General features: G+C 61.2%; 2 protein-coding genes and 1 long non-coding RNA gene across 6 annotated transcripts; 2 read left to right on the top strand and 1 right to left on the bottom strand.

Annotated features, from left to right (window-relative positions):
- Window positions 1-389: 389 nt before the first annotated feature.
- On the top strand, window positions 390-4,089 carry TCN2 (transcobalamin 2). 2 transcript variants are annotated; one of them, XM_064674568.1, is made up of 10 exons: window positions 390-866; window positions 1,394-1,583; window positions 1,687-1,740; window positions 1,962-2,092; window positions 2,180-2,332; window positions 2,406-2,581; window positions 3,111-3,285; window positions 3,377-3,566; window positions 3,745-3,866; window positions 3,973-4,089. In XM_064674568.1, exons 1-10 carry the CDS (start codon window positions 809-811, stop codon window positions 4,032-4,034), a joined length of 1,311 nt encoding a protein of 436 aa, XP_064530638.1. In that variant the 5' UTR covers window positions 390-808; the 3' UTR covers window positions 4,035-4,089. The 2 variants fall into 2 exon arrangements, with proteins under 2 accessions (XP_064530638.1, XP_064530639.1); XM_064674569.1 differs by having other exon boundaries at window positions 391-866; window positions 1,687-1,734.
- Window positions 4,090-4,648: 559 nt separating this feature from the next.
- SLC35E4 (solute carrier family 35 member E4) lies at window positions 4,649-9,729 on the top strand. 3 transcript variants are annotated; one of them, XM_064674578.1, is made up of 3 exons: window positions 4,649-5,661; window positions 7,320-7,603; window positions 7,702-9,729. In XM_064674578.1, exons 1-3 carry the CDS (start codon window positions 5,052-5,054, stop codon window positions 7,753-7,755), a joined length of 948 nt encoding a protein of 315 aa, XP_064530648.1. In that variant the 5' UTR covers window positions 4,649-5,051; the 3' UTR covers window positions 7,756-9,729. The 3 variants fall into 3 exon arrangements, 2 of the variants coding, with proteins under 2 accessions (XP_064530648.1, XP_064530647.1); XR_010435009.1 differs by having other exon boundaries at window positions 4,650-5,661; window positions 7,320-8,212; window positions 8,301-9,729; XM_064674577.1 differs by having other exon boundaries at window positions 4,650-5,661; window positions 7,320-9,729.
- A 1,826-nt stretch (window positions 9,730-11,555) lies between these two features.
- LOC135423906 (uncharacterized) lies at window positions 11,556-14,481 on the bottom strand. Its single transcript, XR_010435010.1, has 3 exons — window positions 14,337-14,481; window positions 13,194-13,667; window positions 11,556-12,283 (listed from the first exon to the last, which is right to left on the bottom strand). It is a non-coding gene; the product is annotated as an uncharacterized LOC135423906 (long non-coding RNA).
- Between the last annotated feature and the right edge of the window lie 6,961 nt (window positions 14,482-21,442).

Below are 21,442 nucleotides of genomic sequence, written 5' to 3'. Positions count from 1 at the left end.
TCAACAGCCCCCGCGGCACTGCCCCCCCGAGCCCCCACAGCCCCGTCCCCCGCCAGTCTGGCTGGGATCCGGGGTGCTTCACCCCCTCCAATGCCGGGGGCGCCCCCCCCGCCTCCCCCGGAGCCCTGGGCACTCCGGGAGGGTTCGGGGCGCTCCCGGGGGTCCCACCGAGCCCGAGGGGGCCGTGACCCCCGAACTCGCCCCTTTCCCCCCGCCAAGGCTCAGGAGGGTTTAGGGGCAGGGGGTCCCCAGGCCGGTCCCCCCAACCTGGGGGTCCCCGGGCTGAGCCCCAAAGGGTCCCGGGACCCCCCCGGGCTGGGGGGATTCGGCTTTTGGGCTCAGCCCCCCACACCCACCCCTGGCTACGGGGTTTTACCTTTTGGTGCTCGGGATCCCCCGGCTTTAGGGAGTTACTTTTTGGGGCTCAACCCCACCCCCCTTCGGCTCCGGGATAGGGCTGATTACTCCTCGTTTTCTCAATTAAATCCCGGTTGGAAGCGAGCAGTGGATTCTCGTTTTCAAAGGCACCGGATTTGTGGGATTTCACGCCTGTCTTTATTTTTGGGCTGCTCGGAGCAGGGTGACCCGGGGCAGGGTGACCCAGCACAGCCCCCGTGATGCCCCCGCTCCCCCCGGCGCGTCCCAGCCAAAGTTCTGCCCCGTTTGTGCTGACTCGGCCCCGACGTGCGGAAACGGCCTCCCGCCCCAGCTTCCCGTGCTGTGCCGGTCCCGCCCGGGCTCATCCTGCCGCTGCCGGGCGTCCGGCGGTGCCGTGTCCCCTCCGTGTCACCCCCTGTCCCTCTCCAGCATGTGGCTGCTGCTCGTCCTGCTGCTGCCGCCCGCGGTCCTGTCCGCCCAGCGCTGCGGTGAGTGCGGCCCCGGGACCCCCGACCTGCCTGTGCTCCCCCCGGGGCCGGGGGGTCCCTGAGGGGCAGGGCTGAGGTGACAAACCCCACCCTGTACCCCAGCCCTGCTCCCCAGTCCCGGGGGCCTCGTGAAATCCCTCGGGGATGCGTTTTCCAGGGCTCAGCTCCCCCCATGAGCCTGATTCCTGCAGCCCCTTCCCCTGCCCGGACCCAGCCCCTGCCCACCCCCCGGGGGTCCCACAGGGACACTGGGACAGGGGTGTCACAGAGGGGTGTCAGGGAGGGTGGCTCTGCTGGGCTCTCTGTGTTTCTCTTTACGGCTCTTCCTTTGTTTCTCCCTCTTTGTTTGTGGGAAATCTCGAGGTTTTGGGATTTGTGGGGGCACACAGAGGGTGTTGGGTGCACGGCAGGGCTGGGTGCTGGGGCTCCATCCCCACAGAGCTCCGGGGGGCTGCAGATGCTGCGGGGGGTGGTCTCAGCCCCCTGTGCCCCCTCACCTGCGCTCCCTCCCCGGGGGTCGTGGGCAGAGCCCCCCCCGGGGCCGGCGGGGGCCGTGCGGGCGCTGAGCGGGCGGCTGCTGGGGCTGGCGGGGGACCCCGCGCGGGACCCCGACCCTGCCACGTACCTGGGGCTGCGCCTGGGCCGGGAGCACAACCTGCAGCTGGAGCAGCACTACCTGGAGAGGCTGCACCGCGCCTTCCAGCACCCCTACGGCAGGTGGGACACTGGGGGGACACCGGGACCCCCACGGGGACACCGGGGCTCCCCACGGGCCTTTGGGGACGCCCCTGTCCCACACACTGACCTCAGGTCCCCACAGGAGCGTGCAGGCCCATGGCTACCCTGAGCAGGATGCTGAGCTCAGCACGTACGTGTGGGTGTCCTGGGGGACACGGGGTGCCCTGAAATCACCCATGTCACAGGGTGACACCCCTGATGGGGTCCTAGGAGGTGCCCTGAGGGCAGGGTGACACCGCCAGCAGGGTCCTAGGAGCCCCAGGGCAGGGTGCCACCCCCAGTGTGGTGTCCTGGAGGTGCCCTGAGGGCAGGGTGACACCCTCGGTGGTGTCCTGGGAGGTGCCCGGTGCCTTGCAGGGGCGCAGAGCGGCCACAGACGGGGCGGCTGGCGCTGTACCTGCTGGGGCTGAGGGCCACCTGTCCCCCAACCAAACCCCACCGGGCGCTGGTGACGTGGCTCAAATACTACCTGGAGGAAGACTGGACAGGTGAGTGTCCCCACGGGGCGACCACCCACCTGGGCACCCACAGGGTGGGACCTCATTCACCCTGGTGACACCCCCCCTCTTCCCCAGGCTCCCGGCGGCACGGCCACCCCCTCACCAATTACTACCAGTACGGGCTGGGTGTGCTGGCACTGTGTGCGCACCACAAGCGGGTGCGGGAGGAGGTGATCCGCCGGCTCCTGGAGGCACAGCACCGCGGCCGGCTCGGGCACAGCACCGTGGGTAAGGGCCCGTGGGGGCAGGCAGGAGCACCCGGCGGGGGTGAGCCCGCGGTGACCCCGTGGTGTCCCTGCAGACACGCAGGCCGTGCTGGCACTGGCCTTCGCCTGCCTGGAGCGCAGGAGGCTGGTGGGGGCCGGGCTGGCGGCCGAGCTCCGGGACACCGTGCACAGGGTGAGCAGGAGCATGGCCCAGGCTCAGGGACCCGAGGGCATCATCGGCAACATCTACAGCACCCCCTGGGCCCTGCAGGTGGGTGTCACCTGAGGGGACTTCTGGCATGGGAGCAGGAATTGGCAAGGGGAGGTGGGGCTGCAGGTGCTGACGTGGGTGCAGGTACAGGTGCAGGTGCAGATATGGGTGTAGATGCAGGTTTGGGTGCAGATGTGGGTGTAAATGCAGATGTGGGTGTAGATGCAGGTTTGGGTGCACATACAGGTGCAGGTGCAGATGTGGGTGTAGATGCGGGTGCAGATGTGGGTGCAGATGTGGGTGTGGGCACAGGAGCAGATATGGGTGCAGATAAAAGTACGGGTGCAGATGTGGGGTGCAGGTGCAGAAGGCTGTAGGTGAGGGTATAGGCAGGTGCAGATGTGGGTGTAGATACAGCTACAGGTGCAGATGCAAGATGTGGGTGCAGATGTGGGGTGTAGGTGCAGGTACAGATGCAGATGGTGGTGCCTGGGCAGAGGCAGCTGCCCCAGGGCAGGTGATGCTCAGCCCAGGTGCCCAACCACCTCCCTCCTCTTCTTGCTGCCGCACCACCTCCCTCCTGCTCCAGGTGTTCCTGGCCACAGGCATGTGCCACACGGAGCCAGCTTACAGCCGGGCCATGGCTGCGCTGCTGGAGAACCTGGATGCCTTCGGCACGGCCACCACCATGGCCCAGGTGCTGCCAGTGCTGCACGGCCACTCCTACCTGGACGTCGCCTCCATGAGCTGCCAGGAGGAGTTGGGTATGAGCTGGGGGCAGCCGGGATGGGGTTGGTGCCAGTGCCACCGTGGTGGTGGCCGGGCGTCCATCAACGCCACAGTGACTTCTCACAGATACACTGACACCCCTCGATGTGGAGCCCCCGACTGAGGTGCCAGGGAACAAGACAGTGCGGCTGGTGGTGGAGTGTGCCCAGCCCTGGTGTTCCGAGCTCCAGCTCTACGACCGGCGAGTGTCCACGCCCGCCGCCGCCTCCCTGCTGGATGTGCTCGGGGCGGCCACTGCACAGGAACCCCACTTCAGGTATGTGACCCACCTGGGGTCCCCTGGGGTCGCACTGGGGTGGCCACGTGTCCTGCACCCACGCCAAGGGCTCACCCTGCTTCCCACTGCCCGGCTCCCTTGGGAGCTGCCCTGTCCCACTGCCAGCAGTGCCAGGACTGGACACTCATCCCCCTCACTGCCCTCTGCCACCCCCCAGGTTTGACACCCAGGACACCCCTCAGGGCCCCTACCTGACCCAGGTGCTCGGGCTGGAGGCCCGGCAGGAGAAGCGGAACTACTGGCAGCTCCTGACAGCCCCCAGCACCCCCCTGCTGACAGGTAAGTGATGGGTGGGGGTCCCTGGGAGGCAGTGGGGGTCCCAGGCAGTCCCCACGGCCCCTGGGGCCCCCAGTCTCACCTGAGGTCACTGTCCCTCCCTCTGCAGGTGTCGCCGACTACATTCCCCACGATGGGGAGACCCTCATCCTGCGCCTCAGCGAGTGGTAGAGGGTGGGGGGCTGTAGGGGGTGATGGCAATGAAACCTCCACTGTGGGCACAGGACCTGCTTTCTGTCTCCTGCTTTCCAGGGGCCAGCACCCCAAATCTGCCGGGGGAGGAGGAAGAGGAGGGGGGCAGAATGTGCCTTGTCCTACGGGTGCTGTTGGATGGCAGCACTGGGACTAGCAGCTCCTCTGGTCCTGGTCCCTCTCAGGGATGGCGCAGGCAGGTGCTGGGAGCAGCCGGTTTTGGGGTGTCCAAAGCATTTTTGGGATATGCAAAGATTTGTGGAGACCGAGTCAGTGCTGCTCATCCCCAGAAAGCCGCCAGCTGGGATCACCCTCCTCTGTAACGCCTTGGCGGGGCCCTGGCCCTCCCCACTGAGCTCCCGGGGCCCCCAGTGCCACACCCAGCGCGAGGGGCACCCCCGCGTTTAACCCACGGCCCCAGATCCCGGCAGGGCAGGGGAGCGAGCGGGGCCGGGGCGGTGTCGGGGATGTCGCCGCGGTCCGGGCTCGGGGGCGATGCCGGTGACGCTCCCGGGCGGGCGGGGCGGGGGCAGCGATGGCGGTCGCTCCGTGAGGGCGAAGGGGCTGTGGCGGGCCCGGGGAGGCGGCTGTGCTGTCCCGGCGGGGCCGAAGGTCCCCGGCGGGCCCCGCCGCCCCGGGCGGGTCGCTGGGCGTGCCCGCGGTGCCCCCGTGCCCCCGAACCCCGCCCGGCGGCCGTGACGCGCGGGGCCCTCACGGGGAGGAGCCTCCGCCCTCCGCTCCCGCCATCACCAAACTTTGCGCTGGTTCCCGGCGGCCGCCGCCGCCTCCTCCCGGCACATGGCCCCGGCACCGCGGGGCTGAGCCCCGCCACCGCCCCCGCCCCCGGGCGCGGAGACACCGCCGACAGCGACACCGCCACCGCCGGAGCGACCGGTCACCGCCACCGCCGCTGCCCGGGTGCGGCGGCTCCCGGCGCGGCGCGGGAGGACGGGGCAGAGCGGCGAGGGGCGGCCGGAGGCAGCGGGGCCGGTGCCCATGTGCCCGCGGTCGCGGCGGGGCGATGAGGCCGCGATGAGCACGGCGGGCGAGGGCACCCTCCGGCCCTGGAAGCCCGACCCGGGGCAGGCGGACGGGGGGCGGCCGCCCCCGCCGGGCCCGGCGCTGCCGCTGACCCTGAGCGTGCTGGCCTGGCTGGGCACCGGCACCACCATGGCCGGCCTCAACAAGTGGATCTTCGCGGCGCACGGGTTCCGATACCCGCTGCTGCTCTCCTCGCTGCACATGCTGTCGGGGGTGGCCGTGGGGTACCCGCTGGGCTGGGCGCGGGGTGCCCGCTCCCCGCGGCCCCGCGCCCGCATCTACCTGCTCAGCCTCACCTTCTGCACCAGCGTGGCCCTGGGCAACCTGGGCCTGAGCTACGTGCAGCTGGACGTGGCCCAGGCCGTGGCCACCACCACGCCGCTGGTGACGCTGGTGCTGGGGGTGCTGGGGGGCCGGCGGCCGCACCCGCTGCAGTGCTGGGCCATGGGCCCGGTGTGCGCCGGGGCCGCCTGCAGCATCGCCGGCGGGCTCCGCTTCTCCCAGCCCGGCTGCGGCTTCCTGCTGGCCGCCACCGTGCTCCGCGCCCTCAAGTCCATCCAGCAGAGTAAGTGCCACCTGTCCCTGTCCCTGTCCTGCATGTGCGTCCTCCTCTGGCGCGGCCCCTGGTGCGCGGGTGGGCTGGTGGCACCCCGGTGTCACCGTGGGGCTGGGGACGCTCCCTGCTCGCTCATGCTGCCCACCCTGGCTCTGGTATCACCTCAGTGCCACCCCCCTCCCCACCCTGTACTGGATGTCATCCTAGTGTCACCCCCGCCCCAGTGCCACCCCAGCCCCACCCTGTCCCTGGTGCCACCCTAGTGCCACCCGTTGCCCACCCTGTCACTGGTGTCACCCCAGCGCCACCCTGGTGCTGGTGACACTCCCTGCCCAACCTGGCCCCAGTGCCACTCCGTTGTCACCCCAGCCCTGGTGGCACTCTGGCCCCCAGTTTCACCTCCACCCCAGTGCCAGTTCTATGCCATCCCAGTCCTATTGCCACCTGCTGTCCTCCTTGGCCTTGGTGCCACCCTACTGTCACCCCAGCACCACCCCTTGCCTACTCTGTGCCTGGTGTCACCCCAGTGCTACTCCAGTGCCACCCTTGGCCCCTTGGGGCTGTGTCATGCTCCTGGCCCTGAGGTGATGTGATCTCAGTTTGACCTCAGTGATGACACCATTGGTGTCCTTGTGGTGTCCCCTGGCACTGCTGGCTCCTGGTGACACTGTCCCATGTCTTGGGGCCGTGGGGAGGCACAGGGATACCCAGCCTGCCCCATTCCCATGGGCTCCCTGCCGGCACTGTGGGCTCTGGACCCCTGTGAGTCCCCCATTCCCAGGGACTCTGGTGCCACCCGGGCCATGGTGTCCTTGGCAAGTGGCAGTGAGGAGCCAGCCAGGATGTTTTTGGCTGGGAAGGGAGTGTTTCATCTGGAGCCTGTGACTCAGGGCACTGCAGGGACAGGCTCTGCTGTGGGGCCCTGTGCCCTCCTGGAGGTCCCTTTGGCTGTACCGAGGTGCTGTGGCCCCCCAAGGGACACCCCTGCCCATCATGCCACTGCCCTGTCCCCTTGTCACCCCCACGGAACATGGACAGTGGCCCTGGGGAGCCTGGGGGCTGTTCTGTCCCCCATGGACACAGCACTGCCCCTTGTGCATGTCTGTCTGTGGCAGCCAGCCCTGTCGTGCCTGCTGTCCCCACTGTCCCCAGATGACCCAGAGGGGGGACGTGGGGACAATGCTCCAAAACAGGCTGGGGAAGCTGCCCTGTCCAACCCTGTCCTGTGGCACCCTGACCCCCAAACCAGGACACCCCTGAACCCGGACACTGTCTGAACCAGGGCACCCTGTAAAACCAGTGAATCCCAAAAATGGGAAAGTTCTGAACTGGGGTGTCTTCTGAACCAAGGCACCTCCAAACCAGGGAACCCTCAAAGTGGGGGACACCCCCCCAAGGCAGGGGACCCCCAGCCCACAGAAGGGACTGTCCCCTCCATTTCCCCCTTCCCAGTGACATTTGGAATTTTTTAACTACTTGGGCAGCGAGCAGGGACCCATATTGGTGGGTGTTCCCATCTGGGGGTGCCCCTGTGGGTGCTGGGTGTTCCCCTTGGGTTAGTGCCCCTGTATGTGCTGGGTGTCCTAGCTGGGTGGGTGCCACTGCAGGTGCTGGGTGTCCCCCTGGGTTGTCTCACACATCCCCCTGACTGTCCCCTGTCCCCCCAGGTGTGCTGCTGCAGGAGGACCATCTGGACGCGCTGTCCCTGCTCGGCCTGACGTCCCTGCCCAGCTTCGTGCTGCTGTTCGGGGCGGCCGTGGCGCTGGAGCTGGGCCCCTCGTGGCAGGGGGTGCTGCGCCCCGACGCCGCGCTCTGGGGCTGCGTCCTGCTCAGCTGCCTGGGTTCCGTCCTCTACAACCTGGCCACGTCCTGCCTCCTGTCCCTCACCTCCGCCCTCACGCTGCACCTCCTGGGCAGCCTCACCGTGGTGGGCAACCTGCTGCTGTCCCGCCTGCTGTTCGGCACGCGGCTGGGCGCGCTGGGCTACGCCGGCGTGGCGCTGACGCTGGCGGGGATGGTGCTGTACCACCAGCCCCAGCTCCTGGCCGCGTGCTGGCCCCTGCGGGCGCCGCGGCGGCACCCGCGCCACGAGTAGGGGTCTGAGGGTGGTGCAGGGGCGAGGGAGGCTCTGAGCGAGGGCAGGGGGGCTGCGGAGCTCGGCTCAGCGAGCACGTGTGTGTGCTGAGGGGTGTTGTGCCAGGCACGCGTGTGTGCCAGTGTGTGTGACACTCTGCACGTGTGTGTGACTGTGCACGTGTCTGCCAGTGTGTGACACGCTGAGTGCACGGGTTTGCCAGTGTGCCCACATGGGTGCTGAGGTGCACAGTGCTGTGCACATGGGTGTGACTGTGCACACGTGTGTGCCAGTGTGTGTGCCACTCTGCACGTGTGTGTGTGTGCCAGTGTGCCTGGCTCTGTGTGCCCACGGGAGTGCTGAGGTGCACAGTGCTGTGCACGTGTGTGCCCGTGTGTGGCTCTGTGCACATGTGTTTGCTGGTTTGCACAGCTCTGTGCACACACTTGTGGCTGTTTGCACAGCTCTGTGAGCACGTGTTTGCTGGTGTGCACATGGTGTGTGCCAGTGTGTGTGACTGCACATGTGTTACTGGTGTGCACAGCTCTGGACATGTGTGTGCTGATGTACACAGTGCTGTGCATGTGTGTGCCAGTGTGTGTGGTACTGTGCACATGGGTGTGCTGGCATGCACAGCTCTGTGCACATGTGTGTGCTGAGGTGCGTGGTACCATGTACATAGTGGGTGTCCCACTCTGCATGGTTGTGTGTACATGTGGTTTGCATGGCTCTGTGCACACGTGTGCTGGGGTGCACAGTGCTGTGCACACGTGTTGGTGTGCATGGCTCTGTGTACATGTTTGTGGGTTTGCACAGCTCTGTGTGCACACACGTGTGCTGAGGTGCACGCTGCTGTGCACGGTGCTGTGCACACGTGTGTCAGTGTGCATGGCTTTGTGTGCACATGTGACAGTGTGCACAGCTCTGCGTGCACACACGTGTGCTGAGGTGCACAGTGCTCTGCACTGCACATCCCTACTGATGTGCAAGGCACTGTGCATGGGTGTGTGCTGGTGTGCACAGCTCTGTGAGCACACGTGTGTTGATGTGCACACGTGTGTTGTGTGAAGGCTCTGCATGTGCAGGCAGGTCTTGTGCACGTGTGTGTTGGTACAGACTGTACATATGTGAGTGTGTGCACAGCTCTGTGTGCGTGTGGCACGTGTGTGCTGCTGTGCACAGCTCTGGGGGGGGGTCAGGCAGGTACAGGTGTGCACACAGGCTCTGTGCAGGCACCTGTGTGTGTGTGTGTGTGTGTGTGTGTGTGCAGCTGTGTGCCCCAGCTCCACACGTGCGTCCCCGTGTGCACATGCAGGCTGGGAATGCTCAGGGACATGGCTGTGGATACACGACCTGGATACAGGACTTGGGGCATCCGGCTGCTGTCCTGCCTGGGGAAACAGAACTGTCTGTGTGTGTGTGTGTGTGTGTGTGTGTGTGTGCGCACATGTGTGTGTGGGTGTTCACACGTGTGTGTGTCACTACTGAGCTCTGCTGGCTGGAGTGGACGCTGGCTGTGTGTACACACTGCTCTCATGGCCAAACAGGATGCCCAGGACAGGGCAGGTGCGTGTCCCCTCCCCTGTCCCCAACCCCACCGTCTTGTGACAATCCCATGGGGCTGCCGGTGGTGCTGCCAGCGTCACCTTTGTCCCAGCTGTGCCCTTCCAGCCCCCACAGCTCCCTGTCCCCGTCCCTCCCAGCGTGCCGTGGCTGGCACAGACTGGTATCCGTGGCAGAGATGGCGAGAGCCCGGCTGAGGGGACGGGGACAGTCCAGACCACCCGCCATCGCTCCAGGGCGGTGCCAGGCTGAGGCGTGGGACGATGCTGGGCTGTGGCACAGCACACACTCACCATGGCAGAGGGACAGCCCTGTGTGTGCCCTGGCACCGCCGGGGGCCGTGGGGGCCATTGCCACGCTCGTGTCTCCGTGCCGGGGCCGAAGGACCCAGCTCCGATTGCACTTGTCCCAAAATAAAGCTCTATTTTTGTCGTACGCCACCCTCGGCTCGCGGTGATCTCCTGCCCGAGGGGGAAGGAAGGGAGGAACCGCTCAGTGTAGGGATGGGAAACAGGCATGGAAATGCCTCGGGATGTCCCCGTGGCCGCTGTGTCTGAGGGTTCTGTGCTCCAGTGCAGGGACAGCCGTGGTTTGGCAGCCCCAGGACTGGCACTGGGACCCTCCCGGGAGGGTGTGGTGACACGGAGAGGAGTCACTGACCGCATGTCCGGGGCTGGTCCTGCTGGGAGCCTCGCCCTGCCCCGGCGCAGCACTGGAGCATCCTGCTTCCTGAGTCATGGAATCGTGGAATATCCTTAAGTTGGAAGGGACCCACAAGGATCATCGGATCCAACTCCTGGCCCTGCTCAGGACAGCCCCAACAATCACACCATGTGTCGCCAGTCCGGCCCCTCCAGCCCGGTGACTCACCCCACCGCATAAGCACGACCCTCTTCCCCTGGAAAATCCCTGCTCGCTCCCGCCCTCTTTCCCAAACAGCGATTTGTTTCCATTATCAGGGCAGGAGTTTGGAGGCCACTTCCAGCAGCACCTGGGGAACGGCTCCTTCCCAGCACACACTGAAGGGAGGGCAGCTCTCCGGGGTGTGCCGGAGCGCCACGGCTGGTGCCACCTTTGGCAGGTGCTCCAGGTGTGGCTGGAGTGGTGCCCATCCCAAAAGGGACACAAAGGGCCCCCAGTTATCAGCCAACAGCCCCTGCACTGGCCAGGAACCTGTTTACTTTCTGGGCTCACATTCCAGAGGCTTTTCCATAGCAGGGAGGGTTGGAAGCCCTTTTGGTTTTCTGGGAGGAGTGGAGGGACCTGCAAACCAGCCACCTGTGGCATCGCTGGTTCAGGAGCCCTTCCCCAGGGAATTCCTGCCCATCCCAGCTCCTGGACTCATTTGCTGGCACTGGGTCTGCCCAGATCCTGACTCCATCCACAGCTTTGCCTTTTCCACCTTGGATTCCTGCTGATTTCTCCTTGGTGCCCTACTGCTCCAGGGAGCTGGGCTGGGCACGGGGGTCCCATGGGCAGCATTCCTGGCGGGACTGGGAGTTGTGCTGCCCATGGAGGGCAGTGGCAGGAGGGCTGGCCAGGTGAGGTGACTTTCTGGGTATTTCGGGCCGTGATCTCAGCCTGGTGTCATCCCTGTGCTCCGACCAGGCCCCGGGGAGGATTGGGTTTCCCACTGGCAGCAGCTGCCCATGTGCTGAGTCCAGCACTGCTCCGGCCGAGCTGGATGAGGGAAAGGCATCCCAGCCCTGGGGGCTCTGTGGGAGGGGAGCAGATGGGACCCCTTTCTGGAGAGCAGCCCCTGGCACGGGGCAGGACCAGCCCAGCAGGGAATGATGGGCACAGTCCTTATGTGGGGAGGGGTGACCCTCCTGAGGAGGGGTGACAGCTCTGAGTGGTGACAGCAGGAATGGTGGCACCTCCATATGCTTGGAGGTGCTGGCTGGCAAAGAATCATGGAATTATGGAATCCCAGGATGGTTTGGGTTGGAAAAGGACCTTAAAGCCCATCCAGTCCCACCCTCTGTTATGGGCAGGGACACCTTCCACCAGCCCAGGTTGCTCCAAGCCCCATCCAACCTGACCTTGGACACTTCCAGGGATCCAGGGGCAGCCACAGTTTCTCTGGGCAACCTGTGCCAGGGCCTCCCCACCCTAATAGGGAAGGATTTCCTCCCAATATCCCATCCAATCCTGCCCTCTGGCAGTGGGAAGCCATTCCCCCTTGTCCTATCTCTCCATCCCTTGTCCCAAGTCCCTCTCCAGCAAGGAGCTATAGGTGAAGCATGGAACTCTGAGCTGGGAGAAATTAAATCCAATGGGACAGTTCAGTGATGAGATCCAGCCAGGCAGTTTCTCTTGGATCTGCTTCTAAACCACTGCTGAACCTTCCTTGGAGGCAGCGATGGAATGTGCCGGGATGGTGCTGTGAGCCCTTGGTGCAGGAGCAGGGGAGAGGAAATCCAGGTGGATTTACTGTGTGCCTGGGAGCACAGGGTGGAAATTATCTCTGTTTCAGGACAGGGATTAACTGCTGCCTGTTGGGAGCTCACTGCATTGGCAGGGTGGGATTTGGGATCTGCAGTGGGAGGCAGCAGGGACAAACACTTGCTAATCTGGGGAGCCTGAGCCAGGAAATAATATCCTTCTGGGATATGCTGGGCTGTGCTCTTAAACCATCCACATCACAGTCCTAAAACTGTGTCAGGGACTGTTGTGGCTCCAGAGATGAAATTACGGCAAAGCCTTTTTTCGGGTAGATGGAAGATTGCATTTTTCCTGGTGGGACAGCCCAGCTCAGGGGGGTCAGGGATCTGAGGATGCTTGAAGCTGCTTAAGCCCACCTGGAGGCCAGGAGATGGACAGGATGAGCCTTCTAGCACCACATTCTCTGCTCCAGCACCCACAAAATCTCTCTAGAATGTTCCCTTAACCATTTTGAGGCAGGGGGGCTTCACTAGTGGCTTCACTGCTCACTCTCCACGTCCCAGGCTCCTGCCCCACAATGAACAGGCTGTTGGCTCAGTCACCAAATTTCTAGAAGATGAAATCACAGGAGCTTGAAGATATTTTTAAAGTCATAGAATCAGAGAATCATGGAATTGTTAAAGTTGGAAAAGCCCTCTAAGACCACCAAGGCCAAATGTTCTCCCAGCACTGCCAAGGCCACCACTGACCCACGTCCCCAGGTGCCACATCCACATGGCTTTGAAATCCTTTCAGGGATGGGGACTCCACCTCTGCCCTGGGCAGCTGTGCCAGGGCTGGACAGCCCTTTCAGTGAACAAATTTTCCCAATATCCAATGTGACCCTCCCCTGGCACAGCTTGAGGCTGTTCCCTCTCCTCCTGTCCCTTGTCCCCTGGGAGCAGAGCCCGACCCCCCACCTGGCCTCACTCCCTCCCCTCAGCTGGGGCTGTGGGACCCCCTCCAGCTGAAACCAGAATTAACAGAGGGGTTGGTGTGAGCGATGCCAGAGTGTGCCCAGATGAGGCTTCTGGTTCCCAGTGACACAATGACTTCGTGCAAGGATTCCCACTGACAGTGCACTTCCTTGGATTGCTCCCATCCTGGCTTCCCAGACCACCAGGGAATGGGGTTCTTCATGAGCAGCTCACCCAAATCATAGAATTGTGGAATGGTTTGGGTTGGAAGGGACCTTAAAGATTGTCTCATTCCAATGCCCTGCCACGGGCAGGGACAATAACCATGGATCTCCCAAGAGAGGCCAAGGCACCTCTTGAAAAAGCCTTTGGGCAATCAGGCTGGGGGAAGGAATGGTCAGGACATCTTTGGATCTCTCCCAGTCAGAGATGCTGCCTGTGCTCTCCATTCCCTCTCTGGAATGCAGCAGATGACGGGACTCTGGGTTGCTGCCTCAAAACCCAAAGCTCTATCCCAGTAAGGAAAAACAGCTGTTGGTGACACTCCAAGTATCCTGACTCACAGCAAGTTGCTGTCCTGCCTCAGCAGCACAGTTTGTTCTGGAATAAAACAACACTCCCCGAGCACGTGGTGGTCTGAGAGTCCCTGTCAGGGCCCTGGAACAAATGAGATGTGAAAACTGGGCTGATTGTCTTTATAGCAAGATTCTCCATCGCTGGTGTATCTCAAACCCCCTGCACTCCCAGCAGCACAGACTTCATGCTCCAGCCCCTCAGAAGAGCTTATTTCCAGTGCTCTGGCATGGATCTAGAAGAACTGCTGCTGGTTTTCCCTGGATTTCCTGCCAAGAGGTCACACCAGCTCGTTGTACTCGGAGCAGCTGCATTACTCTTCCTTCGTTTCCACAACCCCGGGGCACCATCCCTGCTGGAGAGCTGAGCCCCCGGAGCCTGCGGATGCTGAAGTTTGTGCTGGTCGTGTCCCTGCCCCAGGAGCTGCTGTTGGGCTGTATCAGGGATTCAGGCAGGATTCAACCCTGGAAAAAATCAACCATGTCCTAGGCTGATCCCACAGTGGATCCCACAGCAGGGCAGGGGGGATTCTGCCCCTCTGCCCCCTCAGGTGAGACCCCCCTGCAGAGCTGCCTCCAGCCCTGGGAACAGCACAGGGAGGAGGTGGAGCTGCTGGAGAGAGTCCAGAGGAGGCCATGGAGATTAGAGGGATGGAGCACCTCTCCTATGTGGAAATGCGGGGAGAATTGGGATTGTTCAGCCTGGAAAAGAGAAGACTTCAGGGTGACTTTGTGGCCTTCCAGTACCTGAGAAGGAGCCTCCAAGAGAGATGGACAGAGACTATTGACAAGGGCTTCGAGAGACAGGACAAATAGGAACGACTTCAAACTGAAGGAAAGTAGGTTTAGATGGGATATTGGGAAGAGATTCTTCCCTGTGAGGGTGGGGAGGCCCTGGCACAGGTCACCCAGAGAAGCTGTGGCTGCCCCTGGATCCCTGGAAGTGTCCAAGGTCAGGTTGGATGGGGCTTGGAGCAACCTGGGCTAGTGGGAGGTGTCCCTGCCCATGGCAGGGGGTGAGACTGGATGGGCTTTAAGATCCCTTCCCACCCAACCCATTCCATGACTCTGTGTTTCTGTGACTCTGTGCCCATCAGGGACATGGAGTGGTGCTGCCAGTGGGGTCCTGCTCACCCTGTGTGTCCCCACGCTCTGGATCCCGGGTGCCCTGGAGCCCGACAGCTGGAGATGCAGCAGGGGCTGGGGGTGTCCCTCACGGGGACACAGGGGTGCTTCATGTGGGGACAGAGGGAGGTCACCACCTTCAGGTAGCCATTGGTGACGGTGCCAGTCCGGTGGGTGCCAATGTCACCATGGCAACCACTGACCACCAACGGGGGCAGCGGGTCATGGAGGAGCAGAGCAGGACAGGGCCTCGCGTCACCTTCTTCCCACCACCCCAGAGCCGGCGGTTCGAGGGGCCCCGGTGCGGGGCTGGGGGACCCTCACACCGTCCTGGGCTGGGGGACCTTCATGTGGGACTGGGGAACCCCCCCTGGTTGGGGGACCCTCACACTGTCCTGGGCTGGGGGACCCCACACTGGGCTGAGGGACCCCGCTCAGGGGCTGTGAGCAGGTCTGTGGGCCTGGCTGAGCCCCCACTGCACCCCCCGCTCTCTGACACAAAGCCCTTCTCACCCAGAGCAGCCCTGGGGACTGGGACCTCGACCCGGACAGTGTCCTGCCCGGCTCCACTGTCCACGAGCAGCTGCTCCTGGAGGAGAAGGTGGGCTCTCCTCTCCCCCTGACCCCTCCAGGCCCTGCTGGTGCTGCCCCCCTGGGATGGGGTTCGTGGCCCCCTCTGGCACAAAGGGGCCTTTAGGTCTTCAGCATCAGGATAGGGGTGCCAAGGCTCCCTCCAATGGTCAGGAGGAGGCAGCTCTTGGATTTGGGCCACCTTTGACATGAATGGTTGAGCCTCCATCCTGACCTCTGGACACAGCTGCCGTATCCTATCTCCAAGCCACCTGTGGTTTGGAATGAGCTACAGGCATTGTTTGCCATGGGCTTAACCCGGACTCAGATGTTGTTCCTAAGATATCCTGGGAGAAAGTAGGTTTAGATGGGTTCTTCCCTGTGAGGGTGTTGAGCCCCTGGCACAGGTTGCCCAGAGAAGCTGTGGCTGCCCCTGAATCCCTGGAAGTGTCCAAGGCCAGGCTGGACGGGGCTTGGAGCAACCTGGGCTAGTGGAAGGTGTCCCTGCCCATGGCAGGGGGTGGGAGATGGGTTTTAAGATCCCTTCCAAACCAAACAATTCTGGAGTTCTGTGATTACACATATTGGGGCTTTTTCCTTGGCCATACTGAGGGATATGGTGGGATGTGTCTCTTCCTAAAGACAAGCACCACTTTGGAATCCTTTATTTCATAGTAGGACAGAGGCTCTCAGGTCTTACATTTGCTTTCACAAAGGTAAAACAATTTGAAGAGGCCAAAAAGAAGACTAAAAGTCTCCACAAACAGCTGCAGCAGCAGTTTTTGAAAGACCAGGAGAGAAAGATGGAGTGGAAAAAGAAGGCGGAGGAACAGTTTAAAAAATCCCTGGAAGTGTTCGATCGCAGGAGTGGGAAGGTGCCCGCCCGTCCCACCCGTCCTTCGGCGGCGGCTGAAGCGAAGCCCAAGAAATCAGCGGCTGCTGCCGACAAAAAAAAGAGCAAGAGACGCGTCTAGAGAGCTCCTCCTGCAGGCTGTGCCCCGCTCCGGCCACGGCTTCCAACCCGCTGGAATTTTAGGAAGTTAACGGTCCCGCTACAGCAATAAATCAGCACAATCCCTCCCTCTGTCTGGTGTTGCTGCCCTTGTAAATCCGTGAGGAGGTGGTGGTTGGAGAGCTCCGGGCTGGGAACGGAGCAGTGGCAGCTGCAGGAATGAAACACCTCTCCAAAGACTGTTTTCCTTTGTGAAAGGGATGGAGCTTTTCCTGGCTCGTGCCTTGAGGGTGTTTGGGCACTGAACTACCCCAGGGCAGTGGGCACAGCCCCAAGGCTGCCAGAGCTCCAGGAGGGTTTGGACAACGCTCTCAGGGACAAGGTGGGATTGTTGGGTGTCTGTGCAGGACCAGGGGTTGGACTGGATGATCCTTGTGGGTCTCTTCCAGCTCAGGAGATCCCATGATTCTGTGGCCTGATTTTCCAGTCCCCATCACAATGCTGAGGTTTCATAGCATAAACCTTTTCTCCTTGAAATGAAGTTGCTAATTTTTTATGCTTCCCAATGGCCTTGAGGGAATAATTGGATCTTGGAAGGTTGCTGTCACATGCTCAAGTTTTTTCTTCACTGGATTGAAAAACACTCAGTACCTTCAAGCTGTGTCCCTCAGCTGGAATTCTGAAGAGAAATCTCATGACTGATGAGAAAGGCATAGCTCAGACTCCAGGAACAGCACGGGCAAGTCACACTCCAGTGCTCAAAACTGGGAGCCATCAGGCCTTGACAATGAATTCTCCATTTACTGTAAGACTATTTTTTTAAAGAAATAAAATTTTTCCCTAACCTCTCCACAGACATGATTCAAGTGCTGAAAGGCTCTGAAAGTACTGCATAGAAAACAAGGGTTTGGCACCTACATTGGCTTCAAACCACAGGTCTATCAAGTCTTGCCTTTCCTGAGTATTTAAGGCACCTTCTTGTTGTCTGTCCTCCTCCCAGCTGGGATAAATCTGCCCTGCACACTGTCCTCTCCATGGACAGGCCCTTCCTTCTTGACCTCAGCTTTTGCCTGTTGGGTTTGTCCAGGAAAATGGGGATCTGCTGTTCACCACAAGGAACTGGATGATCTTTAAGGTCCCTTCCAACCCAAACCATTCTGTGCTTCACTGTGACAGCTGCTGGATAGGACAGACAGGGAACATCTCTGGTCGTGCTGGCACCGGTGACAGGATGGTGTCCATCTACACCACTTTTTGAGCAGCACTGACACCCAAGCAGAGATGTGTTGAGGTGAATAATAACAAAATGCCAACAAGCAAATCCTGCCACAAGTTTTTAGAGAGGAGCTGGAGGTTGTCACTCAGGGGTGGCCGACCTGTGCTGGCCACCCCTGGGGTTTTCCTTGTGGGAAGATGCTGTGAGAAAAGGACTGGTTTAAAACCAAGTGAGAGAGTGGATTTGATGGCCATTCATGTGTTACCACACAGGGCTTCACCTGCTGTTTGAACACTGCTCTGCTCATCCAGCAAAAAGCCCACCAGGGTCCCCCAGCCTGACCTGCCCTCCATGGCCTTTGGACTCTCCTGTACATATGCAGCCTCCACAGCATCCTGGAGCAAGGTCTTGGTGTTTAATAATGGAATGTGAAAAACCAGCACCCTTAGGTTGTTGTAAACCTACAATCTGGGCAGATTCACTGCATGTCCCCAGTTCTTGTGCTAGGAGAAGCAGAGACTGACTGCTCTTTCCTTGTCTCCCCATTTTCTGATTCCAGAGTCCTTGGCTTTGTCCTCCCTCCATCAAACTCTCAACTCAGGTGGGTTCAGGTTGGCTCTGCTGTGCAGTTCATCCCTATTGCTATGGTAACAACTGCATCCATCCATCCATCCATCCACCATCCATCCATCCACCATCCATCCATCCACCATCCATCTATCCATCCGTCCATCCACCATCCATCCATCCACCATCCACCATCCACCATCCATCCACCATCCATCCATCCATCCACCATCCATCCATCCATCCATCCCTCCATCCATCCACCATCCACCCATCCATCCTCCAAAAGACACCCTGAGCACCATGGGGGTCCCCAGGCGGTTCCTGGGATGCAGCAGCACCCTGAAGGGAACAGGGATGTGTCCCCCCCTTGCCATGGAAGCAGAGGGGCTGTGGGGCTCTAACAGAGCTCCTCTGTGTGGAGCTCACAGAGCTCAGCCCCTCTGGGCCCCTCCCCGTCCTCCCTGTGCTGGGAGAAGCCAGTCACCAGTTTCTCCAGTCCCCCAGCTCAGTGCTGTCCTTGATCCCAGTGTTCCCACGGCAGGAGTCAGCCCTGGCACACAGCAGCACCCCTGGGACAAAGAGCCCCAGGCCTGGGGTGATGCCTGGCCCCCTTTGCCCTGTCCTCACCACCTCCCCAGCCCCATGGCCTGAAAGCCCCTGGAGCTGTTGGAGCTGTACTGTTCCCCAGGGCAGGCTGTGGGTGTTGGCAGTCCCCTGGACCTGGTTCTGCAGGGGTTGGGTCTCTGGGCTGATCCAGCCCTGGGTGTTCCCACTCGGCACAGCAAGGAAACAGCTGGAATCTGCCTGGGAGACTGGAGGTTGTGACTTAAATAGAACTATAGAATCACAGAATCTTTAAGGCTGGGAAATCCCTCTGAGATCATCAAGTCCAACTGTTCCCTCAGCACTGCTAAGGCCATCACTGACTATGTCCCCAAGTGCCACATCCACGGCCTTGAAATCCCTCCAGGGATGGGGACTCCACCCCTGCCCTGGGCAGCTGTTCCAATGACTGACCACCCTTTCCAGGAAGAAATATCCCAATATCCAATCTGACCCTCCCCTGGCACAGCTGGAGGCCGTTCCCTCTCCTCCTGTCCCTTGTTCCCTGGGAGCAGAGCCCGACTCCCCCCGGCTCCCCCCTCCTGTCAGGGAGTTGCAGAGCCAGAAGGTCCCCCCTGAGCCTCCTTTTCTCCAGGCTGAGCCCCCCCAGCTCCCTCAGCCCCTCCTGCTGCTCCAGCCCCTTCCCAGCTCCGTTCCCTTCCCTGCACACGCTCCAGCCCCTCAGTGTCTGTCTTGTCATGAGGGGCCCAAAACTTAATTCAGGATTTGAGGTTTGGCCTGACCGAACTCACACACTCTGGTCTCAGTACCCTGACACATGCAGGGAGATTTTCCTTTCCCAGAGCTGCCCACAGCTGGCTGCAGAGATGCTTCTGCCTGAGCCCATGTCCTGCTCCTGCCACCCAGCTCCAGCCTGGTGCTCCCACATCCAGCCCAGAACCTCCAGCCCAATATCCAAGTGGGCTGCCCCTTCTGAGTCTGTTTGCTCGGAGCTTACACTAAAACCCCACCACACTCGTCTCTTCAGCAAGTTCCGTACTGCAGGGACTCCCTGGACTCCCTGCCCTTCCTGAGCCTTTCTCACAGGCTCTGGGGGTCAGGGAAGTGCAGAATCCTTCCCAATTGCTCACTATATGGATGAGAAGCACGTCACCCCGCTGACGGCACAACATGGGAATGAGTGAACAGCACCAGGAGCTGCAGGTGGAATGTGGTCAGGGATCAGTCAGCCCTGTGGATTCCTCCAGGGCTTGGTGTGATGCCAGAGCTCCACATTCCCAGCAGAGTGTGAGACAAGGCTGCAGCCAGAGGACGGTGGCAGGAGGGGACTGTCCCTGCAGTGACAGGTTGTGGTGCTGTTGGCTGCAGCAAGGCTTCATTGTGTGCTTCTGCTCTTTCCTCACCATTGCACAATCGGTTTAAATCATCCCCTCCCTGCTGTCCCTCCCCCTGTCCCACACACGGGTGGCAGCAGGAACAGGGAATTATTGGGGCAAGCCAAGCTGGGGTGGATCAGGGCCTTTCAAGCTGGTTGGGTCCCACACTCTGTGCTTCCCTTTGCCATAGAGGAGCAGGATCCAGCACCTGGAGAGGGGTTTGGATGGTGGGGTAAAGCCCAGCTGGGGCCAGGGAGGTCTCTGGTGCTCAGGTGTCTGTCACAAGGCCCTCGTGCTGGAACAAAGCCAGACTCAAACCATGGGAGACTGTGCTTGGGCTGTACCTGCACCCAGGGTTCTCCTGGCTCTCCCTTCCTTGCTCAGATATGTCCCATGTAATTTGGATTCTCGGGCACCTCTGGCTCCGGGCAGTGATGCAGTCTGGTGGCTTTGGGTGCAGGGAATTGTTTGAGGATGGATCTGAGGTTTTCCTACATCCTGGATGAGGTGGGATTGACGCAGGTTCAGTGGTGTTTCACCCAGCTCCCAAATCGACCTGGTTTCCTTCCTGGTGCAAGAGCTGCTGCTGGCCTGGAGTGGTGTGTGAAGCTGCAGGACAAGTCAGGCTGCTCTGGACTTGCGTCATCACCTCCATCTCTGCCTGCAGGATGGGAATGTCTGTAATTACCCAGATCCAGGAGGGAGCAGCAGCGATCCGCAGTCTTCCCTACTTTAGAGGAGGTTTGGATGAGACCCACGGCTCCACTCTTTTTCTCCTCCCTTCCTGTACATCCCAAGGACTTGCTGTCCCTTGAGCAGGCTGTGTGCACCAGGACACAGGGGACTGGTGACAGTCATTGGGCAACTGATCCCATCTCCAGGCCGTGGTCGTAAGGAAGGCCAGGTCTGCAGTTCTTGGAGAGCAGTGGCCCATTTCAAATGAAGCAATCAAGACACTCCTCAACTTTGCAAAGAAAAAGACAGTCTTTTCATGATGGATTTAATTGCCAAAATGTCTTCAGGGCATGTGGCCTCTTGCACACAGGGTGAAAGACCCTGTTTCAGGACAAGAGGAAATGACCTCAAGCTGTGCCACGGGAGGTTTAGGCTGGATAGTAGGGAAAATGTCTTCACTGAAAGGTCTGTCAAGCCCAGGGCAGTGGTGGAGTTCCCACCCCTGGAGGGATTTAAAAGCCGTGTGGATGTGGCACTTGGGGACATGGGTCAGTGGAGGCCTTGGCAGTGCTGGGGAAGGGTTGGGCTCGATGGTCTCAGAGGGCTTTTCCAGCCTTAATGATTCTGTGATTCTGTGTCTAGCCCAGCACCCCAGAGCCAACACAGGCCTGCTCTGATCCACGGTCCTGATCAGTTTGGGAAGGCACAGACCTGGGCAAGCCCGGCCCCTCCGTGGGTGTCCTCTCCTCCATCCTTACCAGTGCCAGGCCATAAACCCCAGCCTTGGTGGTCCCACTGCATCTCCCATCACCAGACTCTTGTTTGCTTTGCGTAGGGAAAGTTAATAACGTGTGACGTGCTGGAGCAGTGGCACAGCCCCAGCGCTGCAGTTTTATTCACGGGCTCCGACACGCCATGCCAAAATAAAGGGAATGCTCAGGCCAGGGAAGGCTGAGCCCCGGGACAAGGCTCCCTGCCGGCTCCTGCCCCAAGGACACAGCTGCCATCACCGGGAGCTGCCCTGCCACCCAGCGTTTTGCCAAGTTTCCCGCTGGAAGTCAAATCCCTCCTGTCCCGAGGGCACCCGTGTCGCTGCCCGGGCAGAGGGCGAGGGCACGGCCGCTGTGCAGCGCTCGAGGGCCAGCGGCTGCCTTGCAGGGGTCGCTAATGAATTCACGGGTAACCAATTAAT

This window comes from Pseudopipra pipra, chromosome 18 (genome assembly GCF_036250125.1).
Source record: "Pseudopipra pipra isolate bDixPip1 chromosome 18, bDixPip1.hap1, whole genome shotgun sequence".
Classification (NCBI taxonomy): domain Eukaryota; kingdom Metazoa; phylum Chordata; class Aves; order Passeriformes; family Pipridae; genus Pseudopipra; species Pseudopipra pipra.
Note: the sequence above shows the minus strand (reverse complement) of the source record. Positions and strands in the feature narration are given on the sequence as shown.